General features: G+C 37.5%; 1 protein-coding gene across 1 annotated transcript in view; it reads right to left on the bottom strand.

Annotated features, from left to right (window-relative positions):
* ddhd1a (DDHD domain containing 1a) overlaps positions 1–13,061 on the bottom strand; it is a 28,985-nt gene extending 15,924 nt beyond the window's left edge. The window contains 4 exon segments of the mRNA XM_051866901.1: positions 7,060–7,236; positions 11,617–11,644; positions 11,646–12,358; positions 12,750–13,061. Coding sequence (XP_051722861.1) covers positions 7,060–7,236; positions 11,617–11,644; positions 11,646–12,311 — 871 coding nt within the window. The 5' untranslated portion in view covers positions 12,312–12,358; positions 12,750–13,061.
* Between the last annotated feature and the right edge of the window lie 348 nt (positions 13,062–13,409).

Below are 13,409 nucleotides of genomic sequence, written 5' to 3'. Positions count from 1 at the left end.
CATGAAGCAGTGTTTTGAAATCGGCCATCACTAAATAATTCGATATTTTGTTTTTTGGCGCACCAAAAATATTCTCGTGGCTTTATAATATTAATATTGAACCACTGTACTCACATGAACTGATTTAAATATGTTTTTAGTACATTAATGGATCTTAAGAGAGGAAATGTCATTGCTGGCTATGCAGGCCTCACTGAGCCATCGGATTTCATCAAAAATATCTCAATTTGTGTTCCAAAGATTAACGAAGGCCTTATGGGTGTGGAACGACATGAGGGTGAGTAATAAATGACATTATTTTCATTTTGGTGAACTAACCCTTTAAGTGTATCTTTGGTTTCACAAACTGAGGGACGACTGAAAATGATTCTCGGTGGTAACTGACGGCATGCCACAGACGTGTTGTATTGAACCTAAACATTCGTTTACTATACAAAAGATGAGTACTACTAGTTTTGCACATTTCTAAATTCATCCAGTTATAATCTGTGCTCATTATGATGGGTGTATTCATAAATCTCTGAGTGAAGAGTGAGTCTGTACTCAGAGCTGCTCTTGTGCACAAGTGTCTACGGCTGATGATCGCCATAGAAAAGCAAACAAAGGCGGACTAGAGGCCTAGATCATCATGCCAAAATACAACCAACAGCAAGTCCTTTACAGTGATGAATTTGGATAGGAAGAAAGGACAGATGATTGACAGGTTCTCTTTAACCACAGTTTCTATAGATTGGAGTCAAGTGAAAGTCCCTCTCTCAATCTCATCTGTATAAGTGAGGACATGTAGAGGACAGAGGGGTGATCAAATCTGCCTTGAGTTGAGTTTTCTGATAGACACACATGTATTTCCCAGGCACACAGAGGACATCTTTCAATCGGAGCTCTAATTGGAACCTTCAAAGTGACATTTCATAATCGCATCAATCATAACAGTGACAGGGCGACAAAAGAGTTTCCATTTTTGAACAAAACATTAAAATATTAATAGAGGGAGACCATATTAGCACCATCTTATTTTAACAGATATGTTATTTTATGAATGCAACAATTGGGCAAAAGTGGGTCAGAAGAATTTTTTTTTTTAAATATAACTTAAAATAAAAAAATTGAAAGTAGCTATTATAACCAAAAAGTATAAACAGCAATCGACTATATTTTGGTCCAATGGCTGATGTCGATGGTCATTATTATCTAGAGTGCAGAGTGGCTGATATAATGCTAATACATATACAAACTATTAAATGCATATATGGCAATACAATATGACAAAAAACAAAACTGTTAAAACTGAAATTAATATCCATTAACAAGATATTTTGGAACTGACACACAGGGCAACAAACTAATTGTGTTACTGTGCCAACGCAATGACGATCTAAAAATCGTCTGAATAACTGGCTTACTCTCTGGGACTTGTATGACACTATTGCAAGAGGATCAACATATCTGGGTTTGAAATCACTTGAACAAACTGTTTCCCAGAGAAAACTCAATGGAATCATGTAGTACTACTCTACTGACCTACATACACAACATAAGCCCATTATGGGGCCAGGAGCTGAACTAAAGGCACTCAGGGGTCCGAATAAAGGACAGATTATATGTATAAATATGGCTGAAAGATTATATATGGAGATAAGAATCTGTGGAATAAATGATATTGCAAAAAAAAAAACATCCCCAAGACATAACATGTTGTGTTATATGTGCAGCATAACTGGAGAAGTGGCGTATTAGAGCAGGACCAACTTAACTCCGAGGGATTACGAAGCCAACTAAGGTTAACAGGGCTTGTGTTAGAAGGCAGCCTGTCAGGATTTTAAGCGGCAATAGGCGCTAGGTTTTCTCCATGTATTTTGAAGTGTATGCCTCTGTGTATGCCTCTATCCCCTAATTTCTGTGAACAAGCAGAATATCACAAACAAATGCAGATAAAGCAGCTTTTGTTTAAGAGAACAAAATAAGTCACTTCCAGAAACATTTACCCACAATATCAACAGAAATTTAAGTTCGATATTATGTTCTCTTTTTTGTTCAATATAAATTACTTGCAGCTTACAGAACACAGACAAAACAGTCTGAAAAAACTGCATGAAATTAGTGACAGAATGACAGCATTATTTGTAATTGTAATTGTTTAGACAAAATCTCATGACTTTTTTTTGATTCACATCAAATAATTGATTTGGTAAATGTGTTTCCACTGTGGTTCATGTATTTTCACAGAATATAGAGGGTGTCAGTGACTGACATCTGATACCTTGATCTAAAATCAGCATATCAATTGGACAGGATTAGTTTTTAGGATATATGTCTGTAAATTAATTGTCGACGTCTGACATTTTTACAAACCCGATTCCAAAAAAGTTGGGACACTGTACAAATTGTGAATAAAAAAGGAATGCAATGATGTGGAAGTTTCAAATTTCAATATTTTATTCAGAATACAACATAGATGACATATCAAATGTTTAAACTGAGAAAATGTATCATTTTAAGGGAAAAATAAGTTGATTTTAAATTTCATGGCATCAACACATCTCAAAAAAGTTGGGACAAGGCCATGTTTACCACTGTGTGGCATCCCCTCTTCTTTTTATAACAGTCTGCAAACGTCTGGGGACTGAGGAGACAAGTTGCTCAAGTTTAGGAATAGGAATGTTGTCCCATTCTTGTCTAATACAGGCTTCTAGTTGCTCAACTGTCTTAGGACTTCTTTGTCGCATCTTCCTCTTTATGATGCACCAAATGTTTTCTATGGGTGAAAGATCTGGACTGCAGGCTGGCCATTTCAGTACCCGGATCCTTCTTCTACGCAGCCATGATGTTGTAATTGATGCAGTATGTGGTCTGGCATTGTCATGTTGGAAAATGCAAGGTCTTCCCTGAAAGAGACGATGTCTGGATGGGAGCATATGTTGTTCTAGAACTTGGATATACCTTTCAGCATTGATGGTGCCTTTCCAGATGTGTAAGCTGCCCATGCCACACGCACTCATGCAACCCCATACCATCAGAGATGCAGGCTTCTGAACTGAGCGCTGATAACAACTTGGGTTGTCCTTGTCCTCTTTAGTCCGGATGACATGGCGTCCCAGTTTTCCAAAAAGAACTTCAAATTTTGATTCGTCTGACCACAGAACAGTTTTCCACTTTGCCACAGTCCATTTTAAATGAGCCTTGGCCCAGAGAAAACGCCTGCGCTTCTGGATCATGTTTAGATATGTTGCCAGTTGACCTAATAAGTTGCAAATTGGTCCTCCAGCTATTCCTTATATGTACATTTAACTTTTCCGGCCTCTTATTGCTACCTGTCCCAACTTTTTTGGAATGTGTAGCTCTCATGAAATCCAAAATGAGCCAATATTTGGCATGACATTTCAAAATGTCTCACTTTCAACATCTGATATGTTATCTATATTCTATTGTGAATAAAATATAAGTTAATTAACAAATCTCATAATTACATTCCTTTTTTATTCACAATTTGTACAGCTTTTTTGGAATCGGGTTTGTATCATCAATTAATGCAGGATGAGCGATGTATGAGACGAGTGTGTCTACTGTACACTGCCGACAAAGGTAACTGACCAATCACAAAATATATTTTTGTACATATGTAATTATGCAGAAAATTTTTAAATATGAGCATATATATGGGATTATTAGGAGAAACGGATTTGAATACAATATACAACAAATAATGTTATACAAGCCTGTAATACTACATTGCATTAAATTTCATGGTTGTATATCATGCTTTATGCTACACGCAACAGTCAACGTGAAAAAGTTTTTCTCGCGTTATTTTCTTGCGTTAGTTATTAGTGGTGTTTGCTAAAACTAAAGATTCAAATGAATGATTCCTTAAATAATGTCTTGAGTCGGCATGAAATGGAAGTTGCAATCGTCTTTTCTTTGGTATTAACGTATATATTTGAGTAAAACAGCTTCTCAAACAAACAAACAAAAAAAAAGTAGGGTGGAACTTGATTTTGTCCATCAGGAATTGATTGGATCATTGTCATTTGCTAATTGGTAAGATCTTGAGTGACAGGTTGCTGGAGGAGAGGGAACACGTCATCAGAGAAGAGATGTCGATGCGAGAGGCACATGAATTTAAAACAAAATAATGATGTGCACAGATAAATCATTTCTTATAAACACTGCAATATTCCCCAAAAAATAAGGATTGTCAATGTTATTTCATGGTGATTAAGTTTGTGAACTATTGGCTTTTTCTTTTAATTCAAACTAGATTATTGGAGTACATTTTACAAGAAAATACTACTTCTACTTTAAAATTTTACGTTTAATTCAATGCGTTACTTCTTTGTAATTATTTGTGAAATTTTCTAAGTGAAAATTGTTTCAAACTAAATCCTACACCATTTTTTTTTTTTTTTTTTTTTTTTTCAGTGTAGAACTGGGCACAATTCATATAACTTTTGACACACTGTATGTATTCAAAACCTTGCTTTGAGTGTTTTGAAAACATCAGTAATAATAGTAACATCATAAGGAAATACAGCAGGGAAAATAGGAAAAGTGAACACTTTTAAAGAACATGAGAGCCAAAAAGCACACTTTAACACTTTTGTGAAACTGGGTTTAAAGCTAATGGGAGGGTTTCTAATGAGCAAAAGGCGGAAAAGGAGAATCAGCATCTACAAGGAGTAAAAATGGAGGGCTGTAGTACCTTGACATCGCTTTCGCTTGTGACTTTTAGCACTCGTCTGATATCCGCTCCATTTGAATAGAAAGGGGAGGTAGAATGGGGGGAAGTGGGAAAGAACTAACAAACCAAAAAACAGTGAGTGGTCACGTTATTGGCAATGTCACCTCTCTATCACCCTACACAACAATATCAGTAGAACACACAAACTCTTAGTTTTAATAAAAACCAATTATGAGACTGTGTTGTACTGTGTAATATTCAGCTCAAAATACAAGTAATACCATCATATTGTGTTAGTCCAACAGCACTTAAGCATGGTATCACATGAAAATCATGCTTTTCTCTTGCTCCGTTCTTTATAAGGGTCTTTTTTAAAAGGATTTTAATGTGAATGCGTGTGATATTACCCAGGACACATTTCTCATATCATTTAAGTTTCAAATCAATGAATGTTGCAATAGTAAAGACAGTGAAAACACAAAATCACTTTGTCTGCTGTCACATAAATTACAATATTTGCATAAACTCCTACATTAAATCCATTAACATAGTTGGTCTTTTTCTGCTAAATATGCAGTGTAATAAATGGCAAGGAGAATATCTCCAGTATTGGAGAAAATATCAGAAACGTTGCTGATATTATACACACAGGAAAATTCCAACAGCTGTGGATCATGTAAACTTTTTCTGGCTTAACCAGAATACAGACCTTAATCAGAAAATGATGTGCATGTAAACATGGTCTATTTATAAATGATTCGGTAAAACAAATGCTATTTTATAGAGAGCAATCACTCCTCTGTGAGGCTGTATTATATATTGTCCTTATTTCTTACACACAAACCAAAGCAGAGCTTTTCTCTACCTTTTCAATAAACTCAAGCACTCACTCCTCTCTCATCAGATTCATCTCCACACACAGTCCAAGCGTTATTTGAGTCATGAAGGTCAAGCAGTTTGCATTTTAAAACCATATTTATTACACTATAATGTCTCAAACACATAACAGAAAGATGTGTGGCATATAAGGCAAAAGTTTTGCATAATTCTTTGAATGTCTCAGGACTGAAAATAAAAGAAGCTACAGCTGAATGATGTGATTTAGACTGAGAACAACAGAGGTCCTAGTACAGAACCCTGTGGGACTCAGTTTTACAGCTTCATTCAATAAAGTCTGCTATCCCGGTAGGACAAAAACTGTAAAAGTGCAGATGAAGAGATTTGGACAGACTGACTGGAGAGGATTAAACAAGTTCTTCTGGTCCTTTACTTGTGATTAAAAGTTAGATTCCAGTGGGAGAAATTCATTCAGCGTTCATGTGACTCAATGTTTAAATACACACTGGATGTAATTGTGCGTGACCCACATTCAGCTCCTCGTGAGTACTGTTAAGTTCCCTACATGACAGCGAAAATAAAATGTGATACTTCTTTTTGAAGAGAAACTACAAATGTAGTGTAGCTTAACAGAAAGGAGGAGTAGGATAAGGATGGCAAATCTACTTAATCCCCTGTTGTATCGTCTCAGTGTGAAGAGTCACAATGACTCAGCAGCACATTTACATTGTTTTTTCTTTTCGCAAAAGCGTAATTTGATGACGTTCTCAGTATCAGAATCCTCTCTTCTGCTGTCATGACACGCCCCTTCTGTCTCTGCCAGTCTAAATTCTCCTTTATCCTCAAGTCGACTTGTGTCTCATTGAAAATCTCTACAGACACAGTCGTGTTTGAACTCAATTCCTGTCTACACTCCATTATCCTATTCATCGTATTTTGCAAAATGGAAGAAAGCTGATTTCTAATTCATTAGCTGCCATGATCACCATGATGGGTACTCAATTGTGGGTTGCATATTTATCCTAACTCTATTTAGTCTCCATCATTGCTCCCATTCACTTTTCAAAGCTAAATGACAATAAATGTAATGTAAATGTTTAAAAAAATCTTAATTCGGAGCACGCTCTGTGTGCTGCCATCTTGTCGATGTTCAATCCAGAGGTTTATCTTGCATACATAACTGTAGACATCATTATAGAATTCAAATTAACTGTTTTTATGGATAGAAAGAAAACTGAAAAAGTACAGAATGCTTTTGATGCAAATGTTATCATGATGTGTTCATGAAGATCATCTCGCAGTCACAAACACAATGACACACAAACATACACACCGTCATACACAAACAGTCATTTTCCTACAGATACTGACAATAAGGGCAGGTGTGACCTTGTCACGAACAAAACCTTTTGCTGATGGATTCTTCATTGGTTTCTCAATACTTCTAAACTAACGAACAGCCTCACATTCAGGAGGAATGCTCTCTCTTTACAATTAACCTCTATAGACCGAGCAAATTATGTGGTAGTAGTGAATTCTCTCACCATCTTTCCTGTCCACAGTCTTGGCCAGCGCGTCAGTCTCAAAAGCGTCCTGTACCTGTTGTCCTCGGAAACAAGCAAGGTGTTCTTTCTCTATGAGGTCGCTCTCATCCTCCTCTACAGGCGTCCATGTGCCGTCAATGAACCACTGGCCTCTCATGACAGGGATGCACTCCTGTTCTACAGGGTGGGAGACGCAAAACAAAAGAGAGAACAGTAAAGGACACAGAAAAAACAAATCATTAAGAATGATTTTTTTTTAATGCTGTAAATAAAACAAAGATTATTGAAGCATGCTTTACAAGTACTATTTAAAAAATATATCATGATGAATTCAATGTGTTACTTGCCATTCCTTTGTAATCATTTGTAAAATTTACTAGCTAACTGGCTAAGTTATTCCTACACCAAATTTATTTCAGTGTACAAATCTTGTAAAAGATTTACACACTAAATTACTAGCAACACACCTCACCTGACACACCGAAGTGATTCACCTTCACCTGAGATGTTCATACAGTTAATAATTATGCAAAGAAACTAAACATGTAGCCTTTAAAATTATGCACCAAATAGAAGTCCTTATTTTCTGTGAAAGTTTAAGTTAAAGCAGTCCACAAAGATGTCAACTATGTTACTTAAATTGTTCATCTGTTTTTTGTTAAATATATCAAGACCAAGACCAGATTAGCACTCCTCAAATTCATCTGAAAGATCCACAATTACTGCCTGAGAAAGGTGTTATTTTTAAACAATAATTACATTAAGAATAATAAGACACTATATAGAGCTGTTACCAATCAGCTGAAACAACAAAATTCATCTTTACACTGTAGAGGTGAAACAGAAGTTGCATCTGAATTGGTACAATTACAAATGCATAAATAATTTTGAGATTAATGTTTTAGAAATAACATTTTGTGAACATTTGTTTGAAAAAAAAAAAAAAAAAAAAAAAAAAAAAAATCAATATCACGTTTGCAATTGTGCTCATATTTGTGAAAACGGCCCTCTTTCTTATGATATTGCTTAATTATATCATATATAAATATCAAGATCTTATACAAGTACTTTTTTGCAATCATATCTTGAATTTTGTGGGTATTTGTATTAATTTTGGTGACATTTTTGACACAATTCCTTCTGACCCGGCACAACAGTAACAAAATAAATGAAATTAGAAATAAGTTATTGATTGCATTTGAAGCAGGAAGTTTTACATCGAATCAAATTAACGACGTTAACAAAGAAATTAGACGATGCAACGGCAATTTAGCGATATCCCCGAGGTTGTGGTCTTGAAATAAAATCAGAGTCCTTTTAGTCTGAGACCAAGACTTTCAAAAAATGGTCTTAAGACCGGTCTCAAGTACTAACACACCAATAATTAATATATATATATATATATATATATTATATATATATATATTCATATTCACAGGTGCTGGTCATATAATTAGAATATCATCAAAAAGTTGATTTATTTCACTAATTCCATTCAAAAAGTGAAACTTGTATATTATATTCATTCATTACACACAGACTGATATATTTCAAATGTTTATTTCTTTTAATTTTGATGATTATAACTGACAACTAAGGAAAATCCCAAATTCAGTATCTCAGAAAATTAGAATATTACTTAAGACCAATACAAAGAAAGGATTTTTAAAAATCTTGGCCAACTGAAAAGTATGAACATGAAAAGTATGAGCATGTACAGCACTCAATACTTAGTTGGGGCTCCTTTTGCCTGAATTACTGCAGCAATGTGGCGTGGCATGGAGTCGATCAGTCTGTGGCACTGCTCAGGTGTTATAAGAGCCCAGGTTGCTCTGATAGTGGCCTTCAGCTCTTCTGCATTGTTGGTTCTGGCATATCGCATCTTCCTCTTTACAATACCCCATAGATTTTCTATGGGGTTAAGGTCAGGCGAGTTTGCTGGCCAATTAAGAACAGGAATACCATGGTTAAACCAGGTACTGGTAGCTTTGGCACTGTGTGCAGGTGCCAAGTCCTGTTGGAAAATGAAATCTGCATCTCCATAAAGTTGGTCAGCAGCAGGAAGCATGAAGTGCTCTAAAACTTCCTGGTATACGGCTGCGTTGACCTTGGACCTCAGAAAACACAGTGGACCAACACCAGCAGATGACATGGCACCCCAAACCATCACTGACTGTGGAAACTTTACACTGGACCTCAAGCAACGTGGATTGTGTGCCTCTCCTCTCTTTCTCCAGACTCTGGGACCCTGATTTCCAAAGGAAATGCAAAATTTACTTTCATCAGAGAACATAACTTTGGAGCACTCAGCAGCAGTCCAGTCCTTTTTGTCTTTAGCCCAGGCGAGACGCTTCTGACGCTGTCTGTTGTTCAAGAGTGGCTTGACACAAGGAATGCAACAGCTGAAACCCATGTCTTGCATACGTCTGTGCGTAGTGGTTCTTGAAGCACTGACTCCAGCTGCAGTCCACTCTTTGTGAATCTCCCCCACATTTTTGAATGGGTTTTGTTTCACAATCCTCTCCAGGGTGCGGTTATCCCTATTGCTTGTACACTTTTTTCTACCACATCTTTTCCTTCCCTTCGCCTCTCTATTAATGTGCTTGGACACAGAGCTCTGTGAACAGCCAGCCTCTTTTGCAATGACCTTTTGTGTCTTGCCCTCCTTGTGCAAGGTGTCAACGGTCGTCTTTTGGACAACTGTCAAGTCAGCAGTCTTCCCCATGATTGTGTAGCCTACAGAACTAGACTGAGAGACCATTTAAAGGCCTTTGCAGGTGTTTTGAGTTAATTAGCTGATTAGAGTGTGGCACCAGGTGTCTTCAATATTGAACCTTTTCACAATATTCTAATTTTCTGAGATACTGAATTTGGGATTTTCCTTAGTTGTCAGTTATAATCATCAAAATTAAAAGAAATAAACATTTGAAATATATCAGTCTGTGTGTAATGAATGAATATAATATACAAGTTTCACTTTCTGAATGGAATTAGTGAAATAAATCAACTTTTTAATGATATTCTAATTATATGACCAGCACCTGTATGTATATATATATATATATATATATATATATATATATACACACACACTGATCAGGAATAACATTATGACCACCTTCCTAAGCTTCCCTGGGTAAGAGACGCACCCGGCCATCCACGTGATGTCATCCTGCTTCTAACACATCAACTTTGAAGACAAAATGTTCACTTGCTGCCTAATATATCCACCCACTAACAGGTGCCGTGATGAAGAAATAATCAGTGTTACTCACTTCTGTCAGTGCTCATAATGTTATGCCTGATCGATGTATGTATTTTTTTATAGAGTGGTTTAAAACTATTCAATCCAGACAGGAGAATTAATACGGGTTTGATTTATTGTATTTATTTGCATAAAAATTGTTTGCAATGTTAAGAATTCTCAATAAAATTCAGATCTTACTTCACACCTGACGTGAACAAAACTCCAGGTGTCACAGACACCAAAGTATGTGAATAATTCAGTGGGCAGGGCAGCTGCTTTTCGTGGAATGATGCACATGTTTTCAAGCACACAAGCTCAGAAGTGTTCACTAACACTAGGAGCATCTGAGGATTCTCAATAGCAAACTGTGTGTGTTCCATTTAATCACATAACTATTATGCATCATTTAACCATTTTTATGATTTTCCTCACTCTTGCAGTGCATTTTATTGATATTTGTCTTCACGAGTTAGACATTGGAGAATGCCTCCATTATAAGATTTATAATGTCACATGATGTCGTGAAGCAGTCATTTTTCATTGCTTTTGCTTTGATGATAACACTTGTTGGATTTGTGCTGGTCAGACATCGAAACATATGAAACCATGATTATTCAATAAACCCTGCTCATTTTTATCATCACCTCTTCTCCTGCTTTCTGCCATATTTCACTGCTTCCTCAGGCTGAGAAAAGACTTTTAGCTAATACAGTTTTGGGTACCAGACAAAATACAGCTTATTTTATGATTTTAGGTATCAGACAAAACTCTGCTGGCTGGTTTAGGATTCCAGACATCTTCTGATGGGATCCGCTAAAGAGACCAGATCCAATATTCCTGGTGTGGAGATTTAACATACTAAAATCTAACTTGCGACACTGACAACATACTAAAACGGTTCTTTTGTCAGTAAAGCCAACAAACACAACTAGACCAGATTACAGACCACATCCTGCAGGGATAATTCTTATCTAATGTATTACAGAAATAAATAGTCTGCACTTTACTCGGGAGATACTCTGTAATTAGTCGAATGAGGACTAAAAGTCAGGACTGGGGATTAAAAGACAATAATAATTTTATCGATTTAACTGCATTGACACTATCAGATGAGAACAAAATCTGAACTGAATTGATCTGAATAATGACATTATTGTCTTCTGTAGAGCTGCTTGACAGCTGAAATCGAATTTGTTTCATAATTGATGAATTTAACAACATTGACAGCTGCTTTGAAACAGTCTGTACTGTATAAAGAGCTTCAGAAATAAACGTGGCTTGACTTGAATCCATCAATGAGCAATACTTACGATTCCAGTACACTGGATAGCACTCTTTGTTTCCTCACGTCCACTTCATAGAGTCCTCCTCGGACGCACACGGCTTCTATAGCGATGTCAACACTTTCACATGTCTCCTCGCTGGGCTCGCGCGTCTCCAGCGATGGTTCGCCTCCATCGGGACCATCATCTTTGAGAATCTCCTCTCCACCACTGCTGCTCTCCGGGTTTAGCTCGCAGAATCTGCGATACATTATTTCTATCCGGAGAGAGTCGTGTCCCATGAAAGGCTTCCATGTCTTTTTGTCCTCTTTGTAAAACCACCTGACTTCCTCCGGTCCCAGCTCCGTGACCACCTCGAACCGGCGTCTGGAAGAGCCGGACCGTTTCCGGATGTCCAGCAGACGGTCCTTTTCGTGGTAGTGTGAGGCCGGGCTTGTGCAGTAATTCGTATTGCCGGTGTGGAGGTAGCTGATGACAGAAGTTGTGCTCAGGTCCAGATGGCCTCTAGGAAGGATGTCGGAGGCAGGACTTTTGAGCCTCAGCGTCATTCCGTCCCGTGGTGAAGGGTGTCTGTCATTGTTTGGCTGCAATCCGTACATCCCTCTCCCAAAGGACTCATCGTAGAGGCTGATGAAGTCATCGTTCCAGTCTCTATTGCCAAAAGACAGTTTATTGCCAGGATTGTTAATAAACCGTGTCTTCTTCTTAGTAAGACTGCTCATAACTCCTTGCTCGTGGAGCCCAGGGCTGTCCCAACCGGAGCTGACCTCTGTGATGTCATTTAACAAGGGTCATGACCTCATATCAAAAGCAGACACTCTATTATTTAAGAACTAAAATGACACGTTGTCATGTGACAACAGCTGCTTCTCTAAAATATATGTTCTTCCAGTAACATTAACAGAACGTTCATTCAAAGTTATGTTAATGTTTTCAAAATGTTAGCACAAAAACATTATTTACACATCATTCAAAAGTAACGTTCCCATACAAAATTATAAAACGGAACGTTCCCTTAACGTTCGCATAACCAAAAGAAAACGTTTTTAAAACATTTACAAATCCTGACACGTTTCAGAGAGCATTCAGACGTATTTTGGCTAAATATTTTTGTACGCTACCTGACAATATGACGTCATACCACAATAAAAAGTACTTACCCCTTTTAAACGCACATTAAACGACTGTATGTCATGCTATGTATCTGTTTTACAGCGACACGGTAAAGCAGAAGAACCGGTCTGACAGACTCCTCTGATTCCTGCACTGAAATCCGCACTACCGGATTTTGCTCGTGCAAACCTGCCTTCGGCCACAGCGCGTCACTTCACAGAATCACGCTCTTCCGCTCTGTTTATCCATAAATGAGTCCGTGTCACAAATAGAAACATAAGTCTGTGCACTATTCCAGCCAGTCTGAGGGCAGCAGGGAAATACGCTGACCTGCTGGCTCACTGACAAGTGCAGGATGTACGAGCTTACGTCACAGCCGACGTAGTGCGTGAGCAGTCACGTATGAGCGCATACTGGGCAACCAGGAGGCTGTTCACCTGCCAGAGCGCGCACGTACTCGTGAACGCGCTCGAGGCTGCACATGTTCTGTGGATTGTCTTGAACTAAAATGAATTTGGCTAAATGTAATCTAAATTTAATAACATATATATTTTGTGTATTGTAGTTTTTCTACAGGTCGGCTGTGATGCACAGTAATTATCTCAAATTATGAAATATTACATACTGCACATGCTAATGTGGGAGTTAAAGGATTAGTTCACTTTCAGATGAAAGCTTTACTCACCCTCAGGGGCGGCGTTAGGGGT

Source organism: Ctenopharyngodon idella, chromosome 17 (assembly GCF_019924925.1).
Source record: "Ctenopharyngodon idella isolate HZGC_01 chromosome 17, HZGC01, whole genome shotgun sequence".
Taxonomy (NCBI): domain Eukaryota; kingdom Metazoa; phylum Chordata; class Actinopteri; order Cypriniformes; family Xenocyprididae; genus Ctenopharyngodon; species Ctenopharyngodon idella.
This window is presented reverse-complemented; position numbering and strand designations above follow the sequence as displayed.